The sequence below is a fragment of the Orcinus orca genome, chromosome 20, assembly GCF_937001465.1.
Source record: "Orcinus orca chromosome 20, mOrcOrc1.1, whole genome shotgun sequence".
Classification (NCBI taxonomy): Eukaryota; Metazoa; Chordata; class Mammalia; order Artiodactyla; family Delphinidae; genus Orcinus; species Orcinus orca.
This window is the reverse complement of record NC_064578.1, coordinates 48,970,567-48,990,532: the sequence shown is the minus strand read 5'-3', so window position 1 is coordinate 48,990,532 and position 19,966 is coordinate 48,970,567. Positions and strand designations below refer to the sequence as shown.

The 19,966-nt window shown below is 54.8% G+C and overlaps 1 protein-coding gene across 6 annotated transcripts; it reads right to left on the bottom strand.

Annotated features, from left to right (window-relative positions):
* Window positions 1–479: 479 nt before the first annotated feature.
* On the bottom strand, window positions 480–19,039 carry CBLC (Cbl proto-oncogene C). Of its 6 annotated transcripts, XR_007474371.1 has the most exons (13): window positions 18,653–19,039; window positions 15,937–16,083; window positions 15,376–15,532; window positions 15,015–15,136; window positions 13,761–13,898; window positions 11,003–11,090; window positions 10,179–10,310; window positions 8,588–8,725; window positions 8,219–8,299; window positions 5,514–5,629; window positions 5,328–5,393; window positions 1,482–1,572; window positions 480–700 (listed from the first exon to the last, which is right to left on the bottom strand). XR_007474371.1 is itself a non-coding variant. In XM_033430764.2 (11 exons), the coding sequence occupies exons 1-11, from the start codon at window positions 19,000–19,002 to the stop codon at window positions 5,384–5,386; spliced, it is 1,479 nt and encodes a 492-aa protein (XP_033286655.1). In that variant the 5' UTR covers window positions 19,003–19,039; the 3' UTR covers window positions 5,145–5,383. The 6 variants fall into 6 exon arrangements, 1 of the variants encoding a protein (XP_033286655.1); XR_004483927.2 differs by lacking the exon at window positions 1,482–1,572 and having other exon boundaries at window positions 481–700; XR_004483926.2 differs by lacking the exon at window positions 480–700 and having other exon boundaries at window positions 707–1,572.
* Window positions 19,040–19,966: the final 927 nt, after the last annotated feature.

The window sequence follows — 19,966 nt, the reverse complement described above, 5'->3', positions numbered from 1 at the left end:
AGGACCTCCCACTGCCCGGAGACGACCTCCCAGCGCTCAGCCGGGAGCGGGGCTCCCTCCGCCCCCAGCCCGCGGGGTGTCAGGCTCAGGCTGCCCAGCGCCCGCGGCGGGTGCCCTGACCGACCAGTCCAGCCGGTGTCCCGAGCGGGGACCTCAATGGACAACCGCGGACCCTCTCTCTCCCCCTCAATCTGACCGGGGGACTCGTTCTCACCATGGCCGGTGGCCTGGGCTCGCCTCATCGTTTTAAAACAGCTGGTCCCGGTCCAACGAGTGGCCTGCACTGGCCTCCCCAGTCCAACCAGCAATCCCCAGCTTGACCAGAGGCCTAGAACGGCTTCTCCCAGTATGCCCCGTGAAGCCTCCCCAGTGGCCAGTGCGCCAGGCTGCTTTCCTGTCTGACCAGTGGCCTGGAACCCACCAGTTCAATCTCTTGTAACGAATGGTCTTCAAATCCCAGGTCTGCCCAGGCCTCTGTGATAGATACTGGGGCCGTGGGGTGCACTTTCCTCCGCTCTCCTCCGTAGGGCCCTCCCTCTCTTCCCCCCATCCAGGGAATCCCAGGAATGCCACCCCCCCTTCCTCTCTCTTCCCTTCACTCGCTCCCAACTTTGGGGGGAGGGGAAGAGAATCCGGCTGGCAGTAGCAGGTGAGTGGGGGAGGGGAGGAGGCCAGGGCACCTGAGGGAAGGGATGAGCCCCTGCCATGGGTCAGAAGGAAGGGTCACAGGTCAGACTTGGGATCACAGATCAGACTGTGCACAGCTCCTCACAAACCAGGCCTGACTGGGACAAAATCCCTAGATGCTGGCTGGGGGACGGGGGTGAGATTTCACTGGTTACCTGGGAGAAGCTAGCCCTCAACACTGGTCAGAATAGGGGGCAGCTGGTCATGCTGGGAGAGGTTCCCCGGGCCTCTGATCAGCTGGGGGTGGGGTGGTCACCGGTCAGACACCAGGGAAGTCTTAGATTACAGGTCAGCCTCTGAGTTATTGGTTAGGCTGGTCAAGGCTACCTTGTCCATACAGGAGAGCAATTGTTATATTGGGAGAGGTGACCTTTCAGTATTAGCCGCACCATCCCCTCCTCCAGGAAGCCCTCTCTGCTCCCCTAGGCCGAGTCAGGCGCCTCCTCTGGGCTCCCCCACCCCAGCCCTGCACATTCTGGGTCATCTCTGTCTGGGGACAAGTCTGTCTCCCCCACTGGACCGGGAGCCGGTTAGGGGAGGGCCAGGGCTGTTTCGGTCACTGTTGTGTCCCCAACACCGCCCTGCAAAGGCCAGACTCGGAGCAGGCACTCAGGGAAGGCTTGCAAGGCTCAAACGCAGAAGCACTCAGGCTCACGTGCAAACCCCACCCGCACTAGATCATCGCAGGACGCACGTGGAAACTCGCGCGTAGACAAAAGCGCTCCCCGGGACAAGCTTACGCACAGTGACCCCAGGCACCCACTCCCCTGTTGCTCTGGCCCTGGCTCATGTACCTACTGCTTGGGACGCTAGGCACCCTCTCATCAGCACCCTGCCTTCCACCTTCCTCAAGAGTCCGAGCAGCTGAGATTCTAGGTGAGGATTCTACGGAGTGTGGACGAAGGAGGGAAGTCATAAATACCAGCACGGTTCCTCGCAGACTTGCAGAAACTAGTACTGAAATATCATCTGCCTTTGTCCCCTACAATTTATTTCCACAAAACAGCCGGAGGGATCCCATTAAAATGCGAGTGAGCTGCTGTCGCTCTTCTGCTCAGCACCCTTCCACGGCTCCTGTCACTCTGAATAAAAGCTGAAGTCCTCTCCGTGGCGCACAGGGTCCTAGATCTGGTCCTCTACTTCCGTGACCCCGTCTGCCCCTCTCTTCCCCCTCGCTAGCTCTGTTCCTGCCACAGTGGTCTCTTTGCTTCCATGCTGTTCTTCCAACGCCAGGCGTGTTCCAGCCTCAGGGCCTTTGCACTTGCTCTTTCCTCTCCTGGGACATTCTTTCCTGCCATAGCTCCCTCCCTGACTTGCTTCAAATCTCTACTCTATCACCTTGTCACAAAGCTTCCCTTGACCATCCTATCTCATTTAGCAACTCCTGCTATCCCAGCCCTTTATCTCACTACATTTTTCCTTTGTAGAACTTATCACCACCACATATTTATTTTTTGTTGTCTTGCACAGAAGCTCCAAGAGAACAGGAACTTTTTTTGGTTCCCCACTATATCTCCAGTGCCTAGAACAGTGCTCGGCATGAGAAGAAGCTGAGAAAGTATTTGTGGAATCAATGAATTTTCCAATTCCATCCATGCTGTCCCATGTGTAGGTACTTACACATTTTAATTTGGAGGGGCAATGTCTATTCCCCAATGATTCCAGACTTGCACTGGAAAATGTAACTACTGAAAGTTTGTGTTGATAAAAATATACATATCTTGTTCCCAGGAAGGTTCTGGGTCCCAGAAAGTTTCCGGGTTTGTTAAAGCATCAAAAATATGAAATGAGGGAATTATCTGGTGGTCCAGTGGTTAGGACTCCGAGGTTTCACTGCTGAAGGCCCAGGTTCAATCCTTGGTTGGGGAACTAAGATCCCACAAGCCATGCAGCGTTGTCAAAAAAAAGAAAGAAAGAAAGAAAGAAATGATAGTGATGATTCGCGGGTTCGAGCCCTGGTCCAGGAAGATCCCACATGCCGCAGAGCAACTAAGCCCGTGCGCCACAACTACCGAGCCTATGCTCTAGAGCCTGGGAGCCACAACTACTGAAGCCCGCGAGCCTAGAGCCCGTGCTCCACAACAAAGAGAAGCCACCACAGTGAGAAGCCCACGCACTGCAACGAAGAGTAGCCCCCGCTCACCGCAACTAGAGAAAGCCCGCGTGCAGAACGAGGAGCCAACTCAGCCAAAAATTTAAAAAAATTTAAAAAAAAGAGAACTTTTGGGGGAAGAGAATATAAGTGTAGCGCAAAGGATACATACTGATGTTGAGCGTTCAAAGGGGTGGATGGTCATGGGCTTTTTGGAGGGAGGGTTGACTAGCACGTGCATCCCCTTCCCACATTGAGAAGAATCCCTGCCATCCGAAAGCCTGTTACCCTCTGTAGAAACCAGTAAGGACAAATGTTTCTTTCCTCCGTTTGCCTCCGTTGTAGCTCAGGTGACCTAAGTTTGGCGAATCCCGCTATACTCTGGAATCATGTGCTAGCAATGCCAAATAAACAAAGCCTGGCTAATCTATTACTGCTGTGGCAGCTGGGGCAGACTCTACTTTCCAAAGATGGCTGTGACAATAGCTCTCATCCCACACGCTCTTTTTTTTTTTTTAATTAATTAATTATTTTTAGTTTTGGCCGTGTTGGGTCTTTGTTGCTGCGGGCGGGCTTTTCTCTAGCTGCGGGGAGCGGGCTTCTCGCTGCTGTGGCTTCTCTTTGTCGTGGAGCACGGGCTCTAGGCGCGCGGGCTTCAGTAGTTGTGGCACGCAGGCTCAGTAGCTGTGGCTCGCGGGCTCTAGAGCTCGGGCTCAGTAGTTGTGGTGCACGGGCTTAGTTGCTCCGCGGCATGTGGGATCTTCCCGGACCAGGGCTCGAACCCGTGTCCCCTGCATTGGCAGGCGGATTCCCAACCGCTGCGCCACCAGGGACGCCCCACACACACTTGTGTACAACCTGATCTTGACACTCTTTCCACTGAGAGATGGGGGTCTACGTCCCCTCCTCTTAAATCTGTGCAGTTTTGTGACTCGCATGTAACCATTAGAATGTGGCACGAAGCGACGCTCCGTGACTCCCAAGGTTGGGTAGAAAAAGCCATGTGGCGTCTGCCTGCTTCACTGGAATACTTTCTGTGAAGGCTTCAGCCTTCACATAAGCAGTCGGACTACCCTGAGGCAGCCATGCTGTGGGGAAGTGCAAACTAGCAAGCGTGGAGAGAGGTCTGAGACTGCTGAGGGATGCCTGTCCAGCCCCCAGCTGCCCCGCTGCCAGTGCCACTTGATCGCACCCTGAGCCAGAACCCCCCCCCCCAAATCCTGAGCCCTTCCCCCAGTCCTGGCCCATTGCAACCATGATTACTGTTGTTCACCAATAAGTTTCAGTGTGATGTGTTCCACGTTAACAGCTAGCAGACACAGCCTGTTTCTGGGGCAGCAGAGGCAGAGAGATGACCAGGGTCCAGTGGTCACTGGGGCACCAGTGTATCCTCATCAGACGGGTTCTGTGGTGTGATCGTGGCGGGGCTCTGGGTGGAGGCCAGCTGTTCGTCGTGTTCTTGATCACTTTCCAATCCTGGCTCTCTAATCACTCCTGGGAATCTGAGCGATCCCGAGTCCTCTCAATCAATTCCCTCCCTGCCCCAGAGGTTTCTGTTGCTTGGAACTAAATCCATGACGCATGCGTCCATGCTCTGTTTACACTGAAATACCTTTTTCTCATCTTTTCAGACTCAGCTTAGACGTTCCCTCCTCCTGGAAGCCCTCCCTGACCTCCCAGGCTGGGTCAGCTGTCTGCTCCAGGCTCCTGCAGCCCCCCAGGCTGCCCTCGTCCCAGCTTTGCCCACTCTCTGTCACCACGGTCTGGAGACAGTTCTGTCTCCCCCACCAGACTGCGAGCCCCAGGAGGGCAGGGATTACTGCCACATGCCCAGCATTGCCCGGCCTGGGACTGGGCACTGGGCAGGGGCTCAGGGGATGCCAGATTGTTTAAACTTAGGCAGAGAGATGCTTGGGTCCCTTCGGGAGACACTTCCACTGCTCCTCTGGAAGAAGTTTCCCAAGAGGCATGGAGGAAAGAGAGAGGGATGAGAATGGATTGTGGGAAGACTGGGTGTATAAATAACTCTCAAGGAAATGTGGGGTCTTTTTGCCTTGGATAACTGGGTTTGGGTCCGGGAATTTTTTTTTCCATGCTGGGGAAAGGGAGTTGAATGCCTGATTCTCTGAGAACTTGGGACTCTGGACTCCTAAGTCCTGAGGGCAGGACTCCTGGGTCTGAGAGGGGAGGGGTCTGGGAGTCTAGACTCCTGGATCCGGAGGAGCTGGGTCTCCCACTCTCAGCTCTTGGAACCCCAGACACTAGGGTTAAGCAGGTGGGGCTCAGACCCCAGGGACTGCCGTTCCCGACACCAAGCTGCCCCCTGGTGGCCCCTACGCTCCTTCCCCACAAACCAGAGGACAGACCCAGCTTGGCAGTTTATTTCCGCTTCCCAAACCCCTTCCAGCCCCTGGGACTCCCTTTCGCAGCACATCTGGGTGCCCTGTGAGGTGGAAAGAGCGGTGGGTTAGGTAGTATCACATCCAGGTTGGGTGGGGCAGGCAGGGCCAGGCTGAGGGAGGGAAGCTGGACGATGCGGGGCCCTCACCTGGCATCCAGGCCTTCGTGGGTCCCTCAGGGGCAGATGGAGGGGAGACTTTCCCTTTAGGAGTTTCTGCAATAGGGAGAATTTAAGGGGGGATGTCATTTCCTAGGACCAGTGTTTCCCTTCCTCCCCCACCTCCTCCTCCCTCAGACCCAGGAGTCCTGGACCCCAGCCGCCCTCTCCACTTACCCTCTGGTGCCCTCCCTGGCCTGGGGGCTGGAGGTGATTTCCAATGAGGCTGAGGCCTCAGTCCAAAATCTTGGCAAGGTTAGAGGGGCTCGAAGTCTGGGGAGTGCCAGAGGCGCCTGGAGGGGAGGAGATTAAGAAATTTCGCAGATGAGCTGCAGCTGTCAGGCCCAGACAGGGATAACCCAGTGATGGCGGGGATGGGGGGTGGGAGGGGGGGCGGGCAGTGTAGCAGGGTCTTGCCCTAGTCCATGCTGTTTTTTCCCCCCTAACACCTCTGGCTTGCTTAGAACAAACTTTTGTTTGTCTATCCATCCATTCATCCATCCATCCATCCATCCATCCATCCACCCATTTGTCGACCCATCTGACCAACCATTCGACCATCCATCCATCCATCTACCCATCCATTCCCCCTTCTATCCCCCCATCCATCCATCTGTCCGTCTGTCCATCCATCCATCCACCCATTCATTCATTCATTCCTCCCACAAATTTCCCAGTGTGTCCGGCACTGTTCTGGGCTCTGAAGAGTCAGCCAGGAACCAGATAGGCTAAAGTCTCTGTCCTCATGGAGCCAGCAGTCTACTAAGCAAGAGGCTTAACGTGAGTCATCAGTGCATGAACAAGGAAATATCCCAGAGTGTTAGGTGTCCTTCAGAGAACTGAAATAGTGGAGGGGGAGAGTGGGGGCTGATCAGACATGAGGGTGGCTGGGGAAGGCCTCCTGGACGAGGGGAAAATTGAACAGAAGCCTCGGTGCAAGAAGGATGTGGGCAGAAGCGCTGCAGTGGGTGGTGGGCTTGCTGGCTTGTTAGAAGAACAGCAGGGGGTCCATTGTTGCTGGAAAGGAGTTGAAGGGGTGGTAGGAGGTCAGAGAGGTGGGGAGGGGGTCAGATCCCCAGGCCTTATGGGCTGATGGAGAGGATGTTGGCTTTAATTCTTGGAGTCCTGGGGTCTTGGGGGCTTCTAAGAGGTGAGGGAGGGGATCTGATTCAGGTTACAAATGCCCAGTCTTTCCGATTTCATCACAACTCCCGGGGCCCATGCCACGCTTGTCCTTATTCTCCACATGGAGACACTGAGGATGGGAGAGGTCCCCCGTGGTCACAGCGAGGTGCCTGGGTCCCTTTGAACGACGGTGTCAACCCCTAGAGGGGGATTTCTCTGCTGGAGAACGGCACTGTGAGGGAGCATGTCTAGCTGGGGGATTCCTCCAGTGATGAATGGACGAATCCCCTCATGGCAGGGACTGGCATCACGCCCATTTCACAGACAAGGAAATTAAGGATGAGTTCTGGAGTCTGGAGCCAGGGGCCTGGGTTCCAGTCCTGCCTGCCTCTCTCGCCTTTGAGCTGGGTGACCTTCAGATCTTGGAGCCTCGGTGTACCCCTCTGTATAATAGGGATCATAACAGCATCTACCTTACCAGGTTGTCACGGCAACTAAATATAGCAGGAGTTACATACGCGTGTTAGCTATTCTCATTATGACAGTCACCTTGCTGGGAAGTAGCACACCCGAGGCTCTCTTCTGCCTCGTTTTGAAAAATGACGGAAGAGGAGTTGACTGGAATTTGAATCAGGCCGGGTTTGGGAAAGAGGAAAAGGTCTGCCAGGCGGAGGGCACAGCCTCGGCATAGGTGTGACCCTCTGGCCAGAGGTGCCTGTCATCCTCTGTCCCCCTTCATTGTCCTCAGAGGCTGAGTGCCTCTGAATGTTTCCATTTGTTTTTGGCTGCAGGTTGCGATCTGTTTTTAGCTTCCCTGGCTGGTGTCACCGCCCCTGCCCCCCCTCCCAGCTGGCTCTCTTGTTTGCTATGGTCGAATAATGTTCCCAGACTTCCTGAGCTGTTTGTTTGAAGACTGCCCAGTATTGATTGGATCTGGTGTGTACTCAGCCTGAGATGTTAACAGAGACTTCTCCCTACCTCCCCACCCCCTGTACCGCAGGAAGCCAGGGGCTCGGAAGCCAGGGGGGTGGGGGGAAGAAAAAAAGCAAGGCCAGGGCTCACTTAGAAAATAAGTAGATGATTTGGGGTTTTTTTAAGGTTTCTCCTCTTTCAGGCTGTGTGTTTGGGCAGGTGCAGTCACCTCTCTGAGCTTTTTTCTTCTGGAAAATGAGGAGAGGAACATTTTTGACTTCATAGGGTTGCTGGGAAGACTCATCCCATTGATTCACTCAACACCTATTTATTGAGCACCTACTATGTGTCGGGCACGATTCATATAACAGAGAATAAGGCAAAGTCCTAACCTTCAGGAAGGTGACAACCTGCTAACGGTGACAGAAAACAATAGACCATACACTCTGCCAGCCAGTGCAAAGGACTGAGAGAATGCAGCTGGGCAGGGGCTTGGAGGGACAGGGGCGCTGTTTTCAATAGGGTGGTCAGTGAAGGCCTCCCTGAGAGGATGAGATGAGAAAGTGAGCCTGCGGAAAAGAGATACAGGCAGAGAGAACAGCTCGTGCAAAGGCCCTGGGGTAGGGCACACCTGGGATGCTGGAAGGAGAGCCAGAAAGCCAACGAGGGGGGATGAATAAGGGAGAGAAGAGAAGAAGCCATAGAGGTGTGGATGCCAGATGCCACCTCGTAAATGGGTGCAGAGAGCAAGTGCCTGGCCCGTACCCCTGAGCACCTGGTCAGACTGGGGACCCCAGGGATGAATGGGACCCAAGTTGCCCACCTCAGACCAGTGCCTGACTCACCACCTTCAGCTGGTATTTGCTTCTCGGACTCTCAGGGGGCAGATCCAGCCGAGGGGGCAGGGGAGGAGGTGAGGGGGTCACCTAAGGGAGACAGAGGGTGGGGAGGGGGTTATGAGCTACCATTTTCTTTGCACCTACATGTCCCCCTGCCTGGAGGCCCACCGTTCAGGCACTTTCTAGGCTTTGGAGGTGGAATGGAGAATGAGACAAAGTTCTACCCCCAAGAGGGTTACACTAGAGAAAGCCATAGCCCCAGACCCTAAGGGATGCAAAAGTCCACGCCCCTGGGACCCCCGAATCCTGCCACCAGCCCCCTCCTCCCTCAGACCCTAGGGATTCCAGCTCCAGCTCCCCTCTGGCCCTACCTACCTGCTGCAGCTCCCCTCCGTTGTCATTGCTGTCCTCTGAGTCCTCAGCAGTGGCGCTGGCTTTGAGCTCATGGATAATCACAGCCGCTTGGCCCTTGATCTTGCAGCGGCAGAAGGGGCAGGTCTGGCTGTCTGAGTGCTGGGGGAGTGGGGAGGGAAAGGATCAGGGTCTCCCTGTTCCCCACCAGGTCCCCTGGGACTACAGGGGCCTTTATCCCCAACAGAGTGATGTGGGGAGGACAGACAGAGGGAGGGAGATGGAGACAGAGAGGAAGAATTATGAAGAGAGAAAAATGGAGAGACATGCAGGGCAGAAAGGAGGGGCTGGACCAGAGCCCGAGAGCACCGCGGTGCTGTGTAGGTCTCAGCCGCACAGTAGTGATGCTATGGGCTAGGAATGCCTGAGACACTCAGCTGGGCCATATGTATTCACTGTGGGGAGTCCCACAGACACCCCCCTGCCACCACCACCGGGGCCAGTGTTATGGCTGGGCTAGCCCTTTGGTTCTTTTTTTATGCGGTATGCGGGCCTCTCACTGTTGTGGCCTCTCCCGTTACGGAGCACAGGCTCCGGATGCACAGGCTCAGCGGCCGTGGCTCACGGGCCCAGCCGCTCCACGGCGTGTGGGATCCTCCCGGACCGGGGCACGAACCCGCGTCCCCTGCATCGGCAGGCGGACTCTCAACCACTGCGCCACCAGGGAAGCCCGCCCTTCAGTTTTTATTGTGACTGCAGGGCGCATCTCAGCATCAATCATCAGGGGACTTTGAAGAACAAGATTTATTACTCACAGGTCCTGGAGGGTACGGGAGGTCGCAGGCAGAGGGAAGGGAGAGAGGCAGGGAGGGAGGCGGACCTGGAGCTCTGCTTTTATTAGGGGCCAAATGGGGTGCCTAGGGTTTCTGGTGTTCATTATTTGTTGGCAAATTTAAAGCAGAAGAGCAAGAATCAGGGTATGGGAAGAGAGAATCAGGACCACTCCAATGCTCCGTTACTTAGGGCTTTCTAAAGGGAAACTTCAAGGGTCGGGGTGGCTAGTTCCTTATCTAGTTGTTTTGTTAGGCGCTGTGTCAGGGAGATGGATGTCTTTGTTATGATAAGCTGCACAATCAAAAGCTTAAGGTCTAACACTTACATCACAATGGAAAACCTAGTATCGGGCACCCATACTCCATAGGGGTTCCCTTTACCCAGAGGCCTGGATCCTCCCTTGGGAGGTCACTACCACCAGCCCCATTCCCCTGAGAAGGCAGCTAAGGCTCAGAGAGGTAAAGCCACTGGCCCCAGATCACCCAGAGAGGGAATGCTACGGGCTAGGAATGCCTTGGCCATATTTACTGTGGTCAGTCCCACAGACACGCCCCTCCCACACCAGGGCCCATGTAGCATCTTCCACTAATAATGTAACTGGAGAAGGAGAAGCAGAGGTGACAGATGCAGAGTGAGACAGAGGCATAAATGGAGCAAGTTTCTCCTCTCCCTGGGCCTCAGTTTCCCCATGTGATCGACGAGGCGTGTGGGCGATCCTCTAGGGGCTTTTACTATAGGGAGGCGGGGACCGGGCGGGAAGGCAGGGCAGGGTCGGACCCACCTGCCAGGTAGCCAGGCAGCGGCTACAGAGCAGGTGCCCGCACGGCTCCACCTTCACGTCCTTGTTGCTCTCGGCACAGATCTTGCAGAGCTCAAACGTGGAGTCCATGGCCCAGTACAGCTGCAGCTGCTCCTGGCAGGCGAGATGGGGATGACGACGACTGAGTGGTGATACCAGCCATGGAGATGCAAGTCGGGCCCCAGGAAATAAGTCCCAAACCTCTGCACCGGCCCTGAAGCCTCCCCTAAGTTCAAGGCCGTGTGTCCCAATGCCTCCTACATGTGCTTTTGTTATGGGACTTATTCTCTGGGGGTGGTCTACGCTCAGGGCTGCCAGATTCAGCCAATAAACATACAGGATGCCCTGTTAAACTTGATTTTCAGATAAACAATGAATACATTTTGAGGTCTAAGTGTGTCCCGAATACTGCACGGGATATGCTCATACTCAAAATTTTGTTTGTCATGTCTCCTCTCACCCATGGGATGGCTGGAAGACTAAAAGCTGACACAGGGGCTGCCTCTAGCGAGTGCGCAAAGTGCATTAGCTGCTCTGATGATCTCAGCGGTATCATTTCCTGGTTTTATTCCCATGAAAAGCCCCAGGGAAGAGGCAGGGGGAGCTGTGTTTTCCAGAGGAGGAACAGACAGGCTCAGAGAGGCCAAGTGATGTACCCCAGCTCACGCGGCCTCCAAGCCAGTACAAAACCCCAAGCGCTCTGCGAGTCCAGGGCCTGACTCATGGGAGGGGATCCCTGAGCCATGGTGCAGTGGATGAAGGCGGTGGGCGGTGAGCCGGGGAGGGAGGCCGGGCTTGCGCCTCACCTCCGACACGTGGACACGCTGATGGGGTTTCATCTGGCAGAGTTCGGTCAGGTCCGGGTTGTGGTTCTTCCCATCTGGGTAGAGGTAGCTGGGGGAAGGGAAGAGGGGGTACCGAGGGGCCCTCCAGCACCCCTCACCCCGCCCTGGAACATCTGCCCCCAATACATAGCTGGCCTGGGGATATTTTCCCTCCTTCTCCTGAAATTGGGATTTTCTAGGGCAAGCTGTGTCCTCTCAGGCCCCCAGGGTAGGGCTGTGTCCCCTCAGACTCCTCAGGAAGGGCTGTGTCCCCTCAGACCCCCATAGAAGGACAGACTAAGTGACTCCAGCTCTGGAAACTCCAGATGCATGAGAACCAGGAAACATCAAACCTCAGGCCCAGGCCTCCCAGAACTTTACCCGTCCTACAGTCTTCAGGTCCCAGCGTAATAGCATCTTAGTCACAGATTGAGGGAGTGACCAGATCCTAGAGTCTTCGGCCCACAGGGCTGGAAGGACCCCCCTAGTCCGTCTACACTATTCTCACTTCACAGAGGGTGACCGGGGCTCAGCGTGGGACAGGCAACGCCTGAGGCCACAGGGTGAGGCCTGGAGGGATGCAGAACCAGGGTTGTGGGCCAGGTCTGAGAGCCTGGCTCCAGGTCAGCCCACAAGAAGGCTCTGCACACCCTGGGTCTCCCGTCCAGGTCATAACTGCAGCCCCAGATCAACTCGGGGCCACAGGTTCCCCAAGGCCGGTGGCTCTGCCTGGCCAGCCAGGTAGAGCAGTGCAGGCACCCCGGCCTGGGCCCTGGTGCGGCTTCCCACAAACACACTGTGTGACCTGAGCTGGGCAACTCTACCTCTCTGGCCTCAGTTTTCTCTTCTGTGAAATGGACATAATTGTGCCTAAGGCAAAGATGGGTGGTGAGGATTAAGTAAGACAGTGCTCAGAAAACAAGCAGGACTTGCCCCCACACATAAGTACCCAGTGAGAGGGGAACTGCTAGGATCAATGTGAGACCCAGAAAACTGTCTTGCTGTGGGGTAGAAAGAGCTTGGGGTCGCCTGCCCCCTCTCTCTTGATTTTCCTGTCTCTAAAATTGTGTGTGTGTGTGTGTGTGTGTGTGTGTGTGTGTGTGTGTGTACATAGGGTAGGGGGGTTAAACCAGATGGATGGTATTCACACTTATTTTAACTCTGGGAATCCTCCACCGAAATCTGACCTGGAACGTAGTACTTTATTCGTCAGGCACGAGTTCTGAGCCTGGCTGCCTGGCTTCAAATCCCAGTTCATTAGCTCAGAAGCTAATGTGTGACCTGGACAAGTGTCTCTGTCTCTCCGTGCCACAGTGTCCTCAGTTATCAGATAGAGATGATAGTATATGTGTGGGTATGTGTATACATAGATATACGTACACACACACACACACACAATGGATGTTCATTACTCGCAGACTCTAATTTGCAGGCTTGCCTACTTGCTAAAATGTATACGGAACCTCAAAATCAATACTCCCTGCGGCATTTTCACAGTCATTCACGACCAGGCCCGCTCCCAGCTGAGGATGAACAAAGCAGCATTTGGCCTTTTCCTTTCAGTTCTCATACTGTAAATGTGTCCTTTTTACAGTCTATTTGGTGCCCCATTTTCCGCATTTTAATGCTTTTTCTCGGTGACTTGGCTGGCTTAAAGGCCCCCCAAGCAGAGTGCTGAAGTGCTGTCTCATGTCCTAAGCACGGGAAGGCCGTGATGTACATTATGGAGAAAATACGTGTGGGAGATGAGCTTTGTTCAGGTGAGTTACTGTGCTGCGGGCCGTGAGTTCAATGTGAACATATCGATGATATATCAATGTATTAAATTAGGTGTCTTTAAACAGAAATACACATAAAGGTTATTATGTAGTGACGGGTTGACAAAAATGTGACCAGAATCTTGCAGGAACCTACAGCTGTATTTCCCCCAGGAGCAACGGCTCAGGATTCACTAATTCAGTGTTGGCTGCGATTTTGTAGAACAGAACTACCACAAATAATGAGAAATAATGAGAATCAACTGCATATCTATCTGTCTGTCCGTCTGTCCGTCCGTCCGTCCATCCATCCATCTACCTAGCTACCTACCTATCTGATGTATGTATCCATCCATTCTTTCTTTCTCTCTCTCTCTCTCTACCTACCTACCTATCTATTTATCTATCTGTCTATCATCATCCGTGTATCTATCCACCATCTATCTCATAGTGTATCATATAGATACGACCGCTAGCTAAGGAGTCTCTGGTTAAATGTCCAGGGTGAGACTTGGGAACCTCACCTACCAATCTTTCCCCTCCCATCCTACCCAAGGCAGATTCCGAAAGAGGGGCCCTGGGGCAGCCAAGATTACAGATCGAAAACCCCAGTCTAGCTTTTTGCCTAGTTCTCCTTCTGCTCTAACAGTCTAAATTCTAGAATAGGATATGGATATCTAGAAACAAAAGCCCTCGAGTGCAAGTCCAAGGAAGGGGACCACTGGGGTTGTGCTCAACTCCCACACACTCCTCGGAGAGCTGCTGCTAGCCCAACAGGGCAGCTTTGTGGGAACTAGAAAAGGTGCCCTTTCCTCTGGACCCTTGTCTGCCACCTGCTGGCACACTGTAGTACTGCAAGTTTATGTTGTCTACTCCGTGAACCCTGTGCCCTCAGGCGTGGTGATCTTGGGCAGCGCTCTACATGCATGACCTTTCCAAGCGCATTCTGTTGACACCCTCCGCCTGCTAGGATGGTGACTCACAAGCCTTCCTTTTGTCCTTCCAGGAGTGCCTGGAACAGAGGTTTGTTGACAGGGATGGTCTGCAGGATGTCGCCATCTGAGCTCACGAATCCGATGGCCCACTGCCCCGGGCGAGTGCAGCTGGGCCGGAAGACGTAGCTGGAGGAAGAGGTAGGAAGGGATGGGGTGAGGGAGTGGTCACTGCTGTCCTTTCTAGAACTCGCCGGCCCTTCACCCTGTCGGGGATCCAGGTCTCTAAGTCCTTGCTCCCTTATAAACTTCTAGGCAGTGAGGTGCTAGATAGATCCTTGGCTGCCACTATAGCGAATGTCTGCTGTGTTCACCTGCTTGGCTCCTCCTCCACCTTCACTGGGGTTTAGACAAAGCTGATTCCGGCTTGGCCAAGCAGTCCTTTTCAGGACCCCGGCCAGAGTCATGGGAGTCAGCCTTGGGACTTTTGCTGGAAGTATTAGGAGTAAGGCACTCCATTTCTATAGGGTTGATAAGCTGGTAGGGTGTAAAGCTGGGGCTTCTAGAAACCATTTGCCACCATGAGGAAAGACTGTGGTTGAGAAGGAGGCTAACAAAGAGGAAAGCAGGGGGAGAACAGGAACTGATTTCTGACAATAGCACTTGAGCACCTGGATCCAGCTGTGCCTGAAACCCAAACCTGGTCTTTTCAATTATGGGCATTAATTCATTTCTTTTTCTTTCCCTTTACACCAGTTTGAAGTACAACTGGAAGAGTGCTAATATATACCATCTTGGGGGTCCTGCACCTCAGCCCTGCAAAGACGTAAGAATCTGACATCCGATTCCCTTAACTTCCAGGGAGCTCAGTCCCTCAATGTTTAGCCCTCTAGAGGGATCCAACAGCTCAGAACTCCTGGCCTGAAATACTTTAAGGACTCAGGTGTCTGGTTTCCCAGAAGGTGGGAGGTCATATTTAAAATATTTAACAGATGGTACTGCATGGGCTCTAACCTATCAGAAACAAATCTTATCCTGGGGCAGGGTCTTCAGGCCCCCTTGCCAGACCAGGTATTGTCCCTTTAGCTGCTGGATGGTGGGCAGGTCTAGGTGGTCCCGGGAGAACCTAGGTTGTAGGGGGCACTCAGCATCCTACCTCTGAGTTCTCGACTCTCTGGGGTCCCATGTACTGCGGCCCTTCGGTTCTTACTTTCTGCAGGATGTCTAGGCCATCCAGACACCCCAGCCTAGGACCCAGACCCCTGCACCCTCGGCAGCCTTCTCCTCGAGTCCTGGCCCTTTTACCTGCCTGGCTTGTCTCTGTAGGTCTGCAGACGTGCTCGGACCTCATCGTAAGTGAGGAAGGCCATGTAGCCTGGGTGGTTGACGGCCAGGAGCTGCCAGTTCTTGAGGAGTGTTGGCCATGGCTAAGGTGGGGCAGTGCTTGGGTCAGGGAGTGTCTGCTGAGGAAGCAGCCCACACCCCTAGTGCCTACCAGAGTCCAAGAACCCAGACACCTCCCTCACTCCCAAAGATACTCCCTCAGGAATATATTTGACACAGAAGATTCCAGACCCTTCCTTCTCCAGAACCCAGGAATCCGGCCCCCAGCCCCTCCTCCCCCAGGACCCAAGCGTCTGGGCTTCAGGCACTGGCCTTGCCTGACCTGGAAGAGCCTGGTGAAGATGTCAAACTCGAACATGGACACATGGCCGCTGCAGGTGAGGTCAATAGTGGAGCGCAAGGCCAGGGTGGTGCAGCCAGGCTCCACGGGGTGGCAGAGGCACAGAAGCAGCTCAAACTCAGCCCAGGGCAGCACACACCTAGGTGCAAGGGCGTGGGGGGAGGGGACTGTAGGCGGAGCCTCTGGGAGGCTAGAATGGGAGCACTTCTGGGAAGGAGGCAACAAGGGGCCTGGGTCCTGGGTCTGAGGGGGGAGGGGCCGGGGGCCTGGATCCTGGGTCTGAGGGGGGAGGGGCCGGGGGCCTGGATCCTGGGTCTGAGGGGGGAGGGGCCGGGGGCCTGGATCCTGGGTCTGAGCAGGGAGGGGCCGGGGGCCTGGATCCTGGGTGTGAGGGGGGAGGGGCCGGGGGCCTGGATCCTGGGTGTGAGGGGAGAGGGGCCAGGGGCCTGGACTCCTGAGTCTGAGGAGGAGGGGCCGGGGGCCTGGACACCTGGGTCCGTGGGCGGGGGCAGGATGGGGTCCCAGGGGCGGGTGCTCACTCACCGGGCTCCGCAATGGTCTCTCCAGAAAGTGTGGGCCGGGACCTTGGTGAGCTGGTACGTGTGTCCACAGTATTTGCCCCCAGGGAAGAGTGCGCCCAGCTCCGCGCACATGTGGCTGAAGATGAGGGTCAGCTTGGCCAGCTGTCGCCTGCGAGGTTGGGCTCTGAGGACCTGGACTTGACCTTGGGGCCCCCACTGACACCTCCACCCTCTGGCCAGAACACCCACAGGGGTGAGGCCCCCAGAATCTGTCTAGGGTGTCAGTGCAGGATAAAAGTAGATTCCAAGACCGCCTGTTGCAGTGCTGATGCCTCCCCACTCAGAACCTCAGTGTCCCCGTCTGTGAAGGAAAGGGAGGTACCACCTAATATCCAAGGCATCCTCCGGCAAATAAATCCCAGCCTCTGCCTGAAGCCTTGCCTAGCTGGACGTGGGGACCACTAGGGCTGGGGCCATTTGGGGCAGCCTGAGTTCGGAGACCCCCTGTTGTTTTTAGCAGCACTGGGTGGTGGACCCCTGTGCTTCCTCCTGCTGGCTGCCTCCCTGAGGGGCCGTTCAGGACGTGGCGAGCAGTAGGGGGGAGCTCTGACACTTAGTTGTGTGATTTTTGGCAAGTTCCTTTCTCCCTCCCCTGCTAAGCCTCAGTTTCCTCAACTGTGAAATGGGCATAAATACTGGGTAAGTACAGCCTCTGCTTCACAGGGGGAGCGATGAGGATTCTTGCCCATCTTACGAGCACCTAAAATGCCAAGCACAACCTAGTATACAGCCGGCACTCAAGGCATGTTAATTACTATTACTGTTCTTATTATTTTATATTAATAACCTCCAGGTCTGTAGGATTCCTGATGCCTTTTTTTTTGGCTGCATCGGGTCTCGGTTGTGGCACACGGGATCTTCACTGCAGCACGCAGGCTTCTCTCTAGCTGTGGCGCGCGAGCTCCAGAGCACGTGGGCTTAGTTGCAACATGGCACGTGGGATTCCTAGTCCCCCGACCAGGGATCAAACCCGTGTCCCCTGCATTGGAAGGTGGATTCTTAACCACTGTACCACCAGGGAAGTACCCCTGATGCCTTTTATAGGGCCACCCTTGACAGTTTCTAAGCACCCTCCCTTCCCAGAGTCTGTAATATAGTCACTATTCACATGTGACTGGTCCAAGTTGAGATGTACTCTAAATGTGAAATACACACTACATTTCAGAAACTTAGCGCAAAAGGAAAAAAAAAAAAAAGAATGTGAACGATCTCATTAATCATCACCTTATAGTGATCGTAAGTTGAGATATATTGGATATAGTGAGTTAAAGAAAATGTTACTAAAATTTATTTCACCTGTCTAAAAAAACTCTTTGTAATATGTCTACTAGAAAATGAAAAACTACATATGTGGCTTGTATTAGATTTTAGTGGAAAGTCCTGGTCTAGAATCTCCGTCAAAGAGTTGCTAGGACCCTCAACTCTAGAAAATCCACTGAGATACTCACTGAGCCCCTAAGCTTCCTAGTTTCTAGAACCTACTGCATCTAGAACAGTGGTTCTCAGTGGAGTTATACCACCATTCTAAGGAGCTTCTAGAAATTTACTTGAGGCTGGATTGTGGGGACAATCCCCTCCAGTTAGATTTACCCACACCCCACTCAATCTTCCAATGTCCCATCAGACATCTGTGAAGGTGGAAAATCCGTTTCTAATGATCTGAGCTTAGAACCCAGTTCAGTTTCACATAAGCATTTTTTATGGCCACGCCCCGCAGCTTGTGGGATCTTAGTTCTCAGACCAGGGATTGAACCTGCCCTCTTGGCAGTGAAAGCATGGAGTCCTAACCACTGGACCGCCAGGGTATTCCCTACATAAGCATTTTTTGCACTTTGCAAATTGATTTTGAATTTTCCAGAAATTCACTATCCTACGTATCCAGGGAAGTCTGTTTGATTCAGCAATAGTGATTTTTCCCTCCAAGTGCAAGTGTCTGACTCGTCAATTCTACCTTCCAGAATAATTGTAACTATGCCTTGGCACTTTCATTTGAAATATAGATAATTTTATTATGAAGAACATTCCTTTTATCTCCTCCTTATAATACATTTTGGGCATTATAGTGGGTTTTTTAAAAGAATTATGAATAGGTAGGTTATTTACCCTATGTATTTCATTTCAGGATGGATTTAAAGAAACACTACAAAATATGTGCTCTAAAAAAGGGGCGTGGGGGCCTGTTGGGATTGAGAACCGCTGTTCCAAACCTTGTTCTGGGCTCTAGGCCTCAAACCTCTGCCCCTGTCACTCAGCAGCCCTTTCCCCAGAATTCAGAACTGGAGCGGCCAACCTGTAGACAGGCACCAGGTCCTGAGCTAGCTCTTCCTCAGGAACTAAAGAGGCTCTGGGAGTCCCTCAGGTGGGGGCGGTGATGGGGGCTTAAAGAGTACTTTGTCTAGCGATCCTCACGCAGGAAGCTCCCTGGGGTCTCCACATTCCAGGATGTGTGTCTAAATCCTCTGGGAGAGCAGCCCGCTTCTTAGCCAAGAAAGAGGGGGAAATGCGGAGCTCAGTGCCCGGGTGCCCAAGGAAGGAAAAGCCTGGGTGGCCCCGTTTTCCATGTTCCTTCAGGGAGAAGGGCTTGGGACCGGGACCCCTGGGTCCGAGGGAGGAGGGAGCTGGGAGCATGACCTGGGACCCACTCGCGAGCTCACCTTTGTCCTGGCGCAAGGGCTCACCTGAGTCTGGAGCCCTCCCGGAAGAGCTCGTCGTTGGTAGTCTTCCGGCCCCGGGGTGGCAGCAGTGCCGCCACCTGCCTGCTCTTGGCCTCCAGGTTAGCGAGATAGACCACGAGAAAGTCCTTCGCACCACCGGGACCCTCGGGGCCGTCTCCGCCGCCTGCCCGCCGGGCGTGCGCCACCTCGCGCAGCAGCTGCGCGGTGCGGGGCAGCAGGTCCCGCAGCGAGGGGGGACTCGAGGCGAGCCGGGGGTCCCCGCATTGCTCTTCCAGGCGCTGCAGCAGCCTCACCGCCCGACCGAACGCTTTGGATTCGCTCCACTGCCGTCCCCGCGGGGCCACCGCAGCCATGAGTCCCTCCGATGCCGGAGGAGGTGAGCGAGTGGCTGGGAGAGGCGCGGCCCCGCCCAGCCCGAGGTGGGGGCGGGACGGGGCGGGCCAGGTGAGGGCGGGCCCTGGAGAACCCGGGAGGGGACTGCAGGTACCTGTGTGTCCAAAGGGGGCGGGGGCTGGGGACTCTGGCAACTGGGTTCCTTAGAGATGGGGTTCAAACGTCTGATCCCCAAAGAAAAGCCGGATGGGGTGGCTTTGGTGGGTGGCGATAGGACTTCCTGAATGGGTGGGAATCGCAGGTAAGATGCCTGGGCCCCTTCTGGGAAGGGCTGAGGACTGGGTCCCAAGATAGCAGTGGAGGAGGGGTTGGGGGAAACCTAGGACTTTTGTTGGGGGCGAGAGTGGGGCTGGGAGTTTAGCTACCCAGACCCTGAAGGGGATGGGGTTGGAACGTGGCTTTCCTGGGTCGTGGCTCAAAGTTTGGGTCATGGGTCGTGGCATGGGATTAAAGGTCAGAGAGCTGAACTTTCTAGGAGGAAATGTTAGGGAAATATTGTGATCCCTCTGTCCCTGAGAAGGAACACAGCGTGCCCAGACCCGTGGGTCCCCTAAGAGCAGGAGTTGGGAGAAGGGTGTCTGAGGGAGCAGGAATTTGGTGACATAATTCCTGGGTCCCCACAACAGGGGCCTGCGAAAAATCGGGCTGGAGTTGAGACACCAGATTTCCAAAGGAGGTGGGGGCTTCTGGGTCCTCAGGGGATGAGGCGGGAAGATGAGGTTCATGAATGCTGAGGCCCAGGCGCGGCTACTCAGCGCAGGGCTGGAGAGACGTGGTTCTCTCCCCAACCTGCGCCACCTGTAGCATCTCCCCAGCCAGGGCTGTGCGTTGGGCGGCCACGGCGCGGGGGCGTTGTGGGCCGGACCGTCCCTCCGCCCCCAAGGCATCCAGGCCACGCCCCTGGGCGTCCTGGCCACGCCCCGG

Coding starts and splice junctions, on each gene's coding strand:
- CBLC (XM_033430764.2), bottom strand. CDS start 19,002: ATGGCTGCGGTGGCCCCGCGGGGACGGCAGTGGAGCGAATCCAAAGCG. Junction 16,084..18,652: donor CGGGAGGGCTCCAGACTCAG/GTGAGCCCTTGC, acceptor CCAACCTCGCAG/GCGACAGCTGGCCAAGCTGA. Junction 8,726..10,178: donor GCTGCCTGGCTACCTGGCAG/GTGGGTCCGACC, acceptor CCACTCCCCCAG/CACTCAGACAGCCAGACCTG.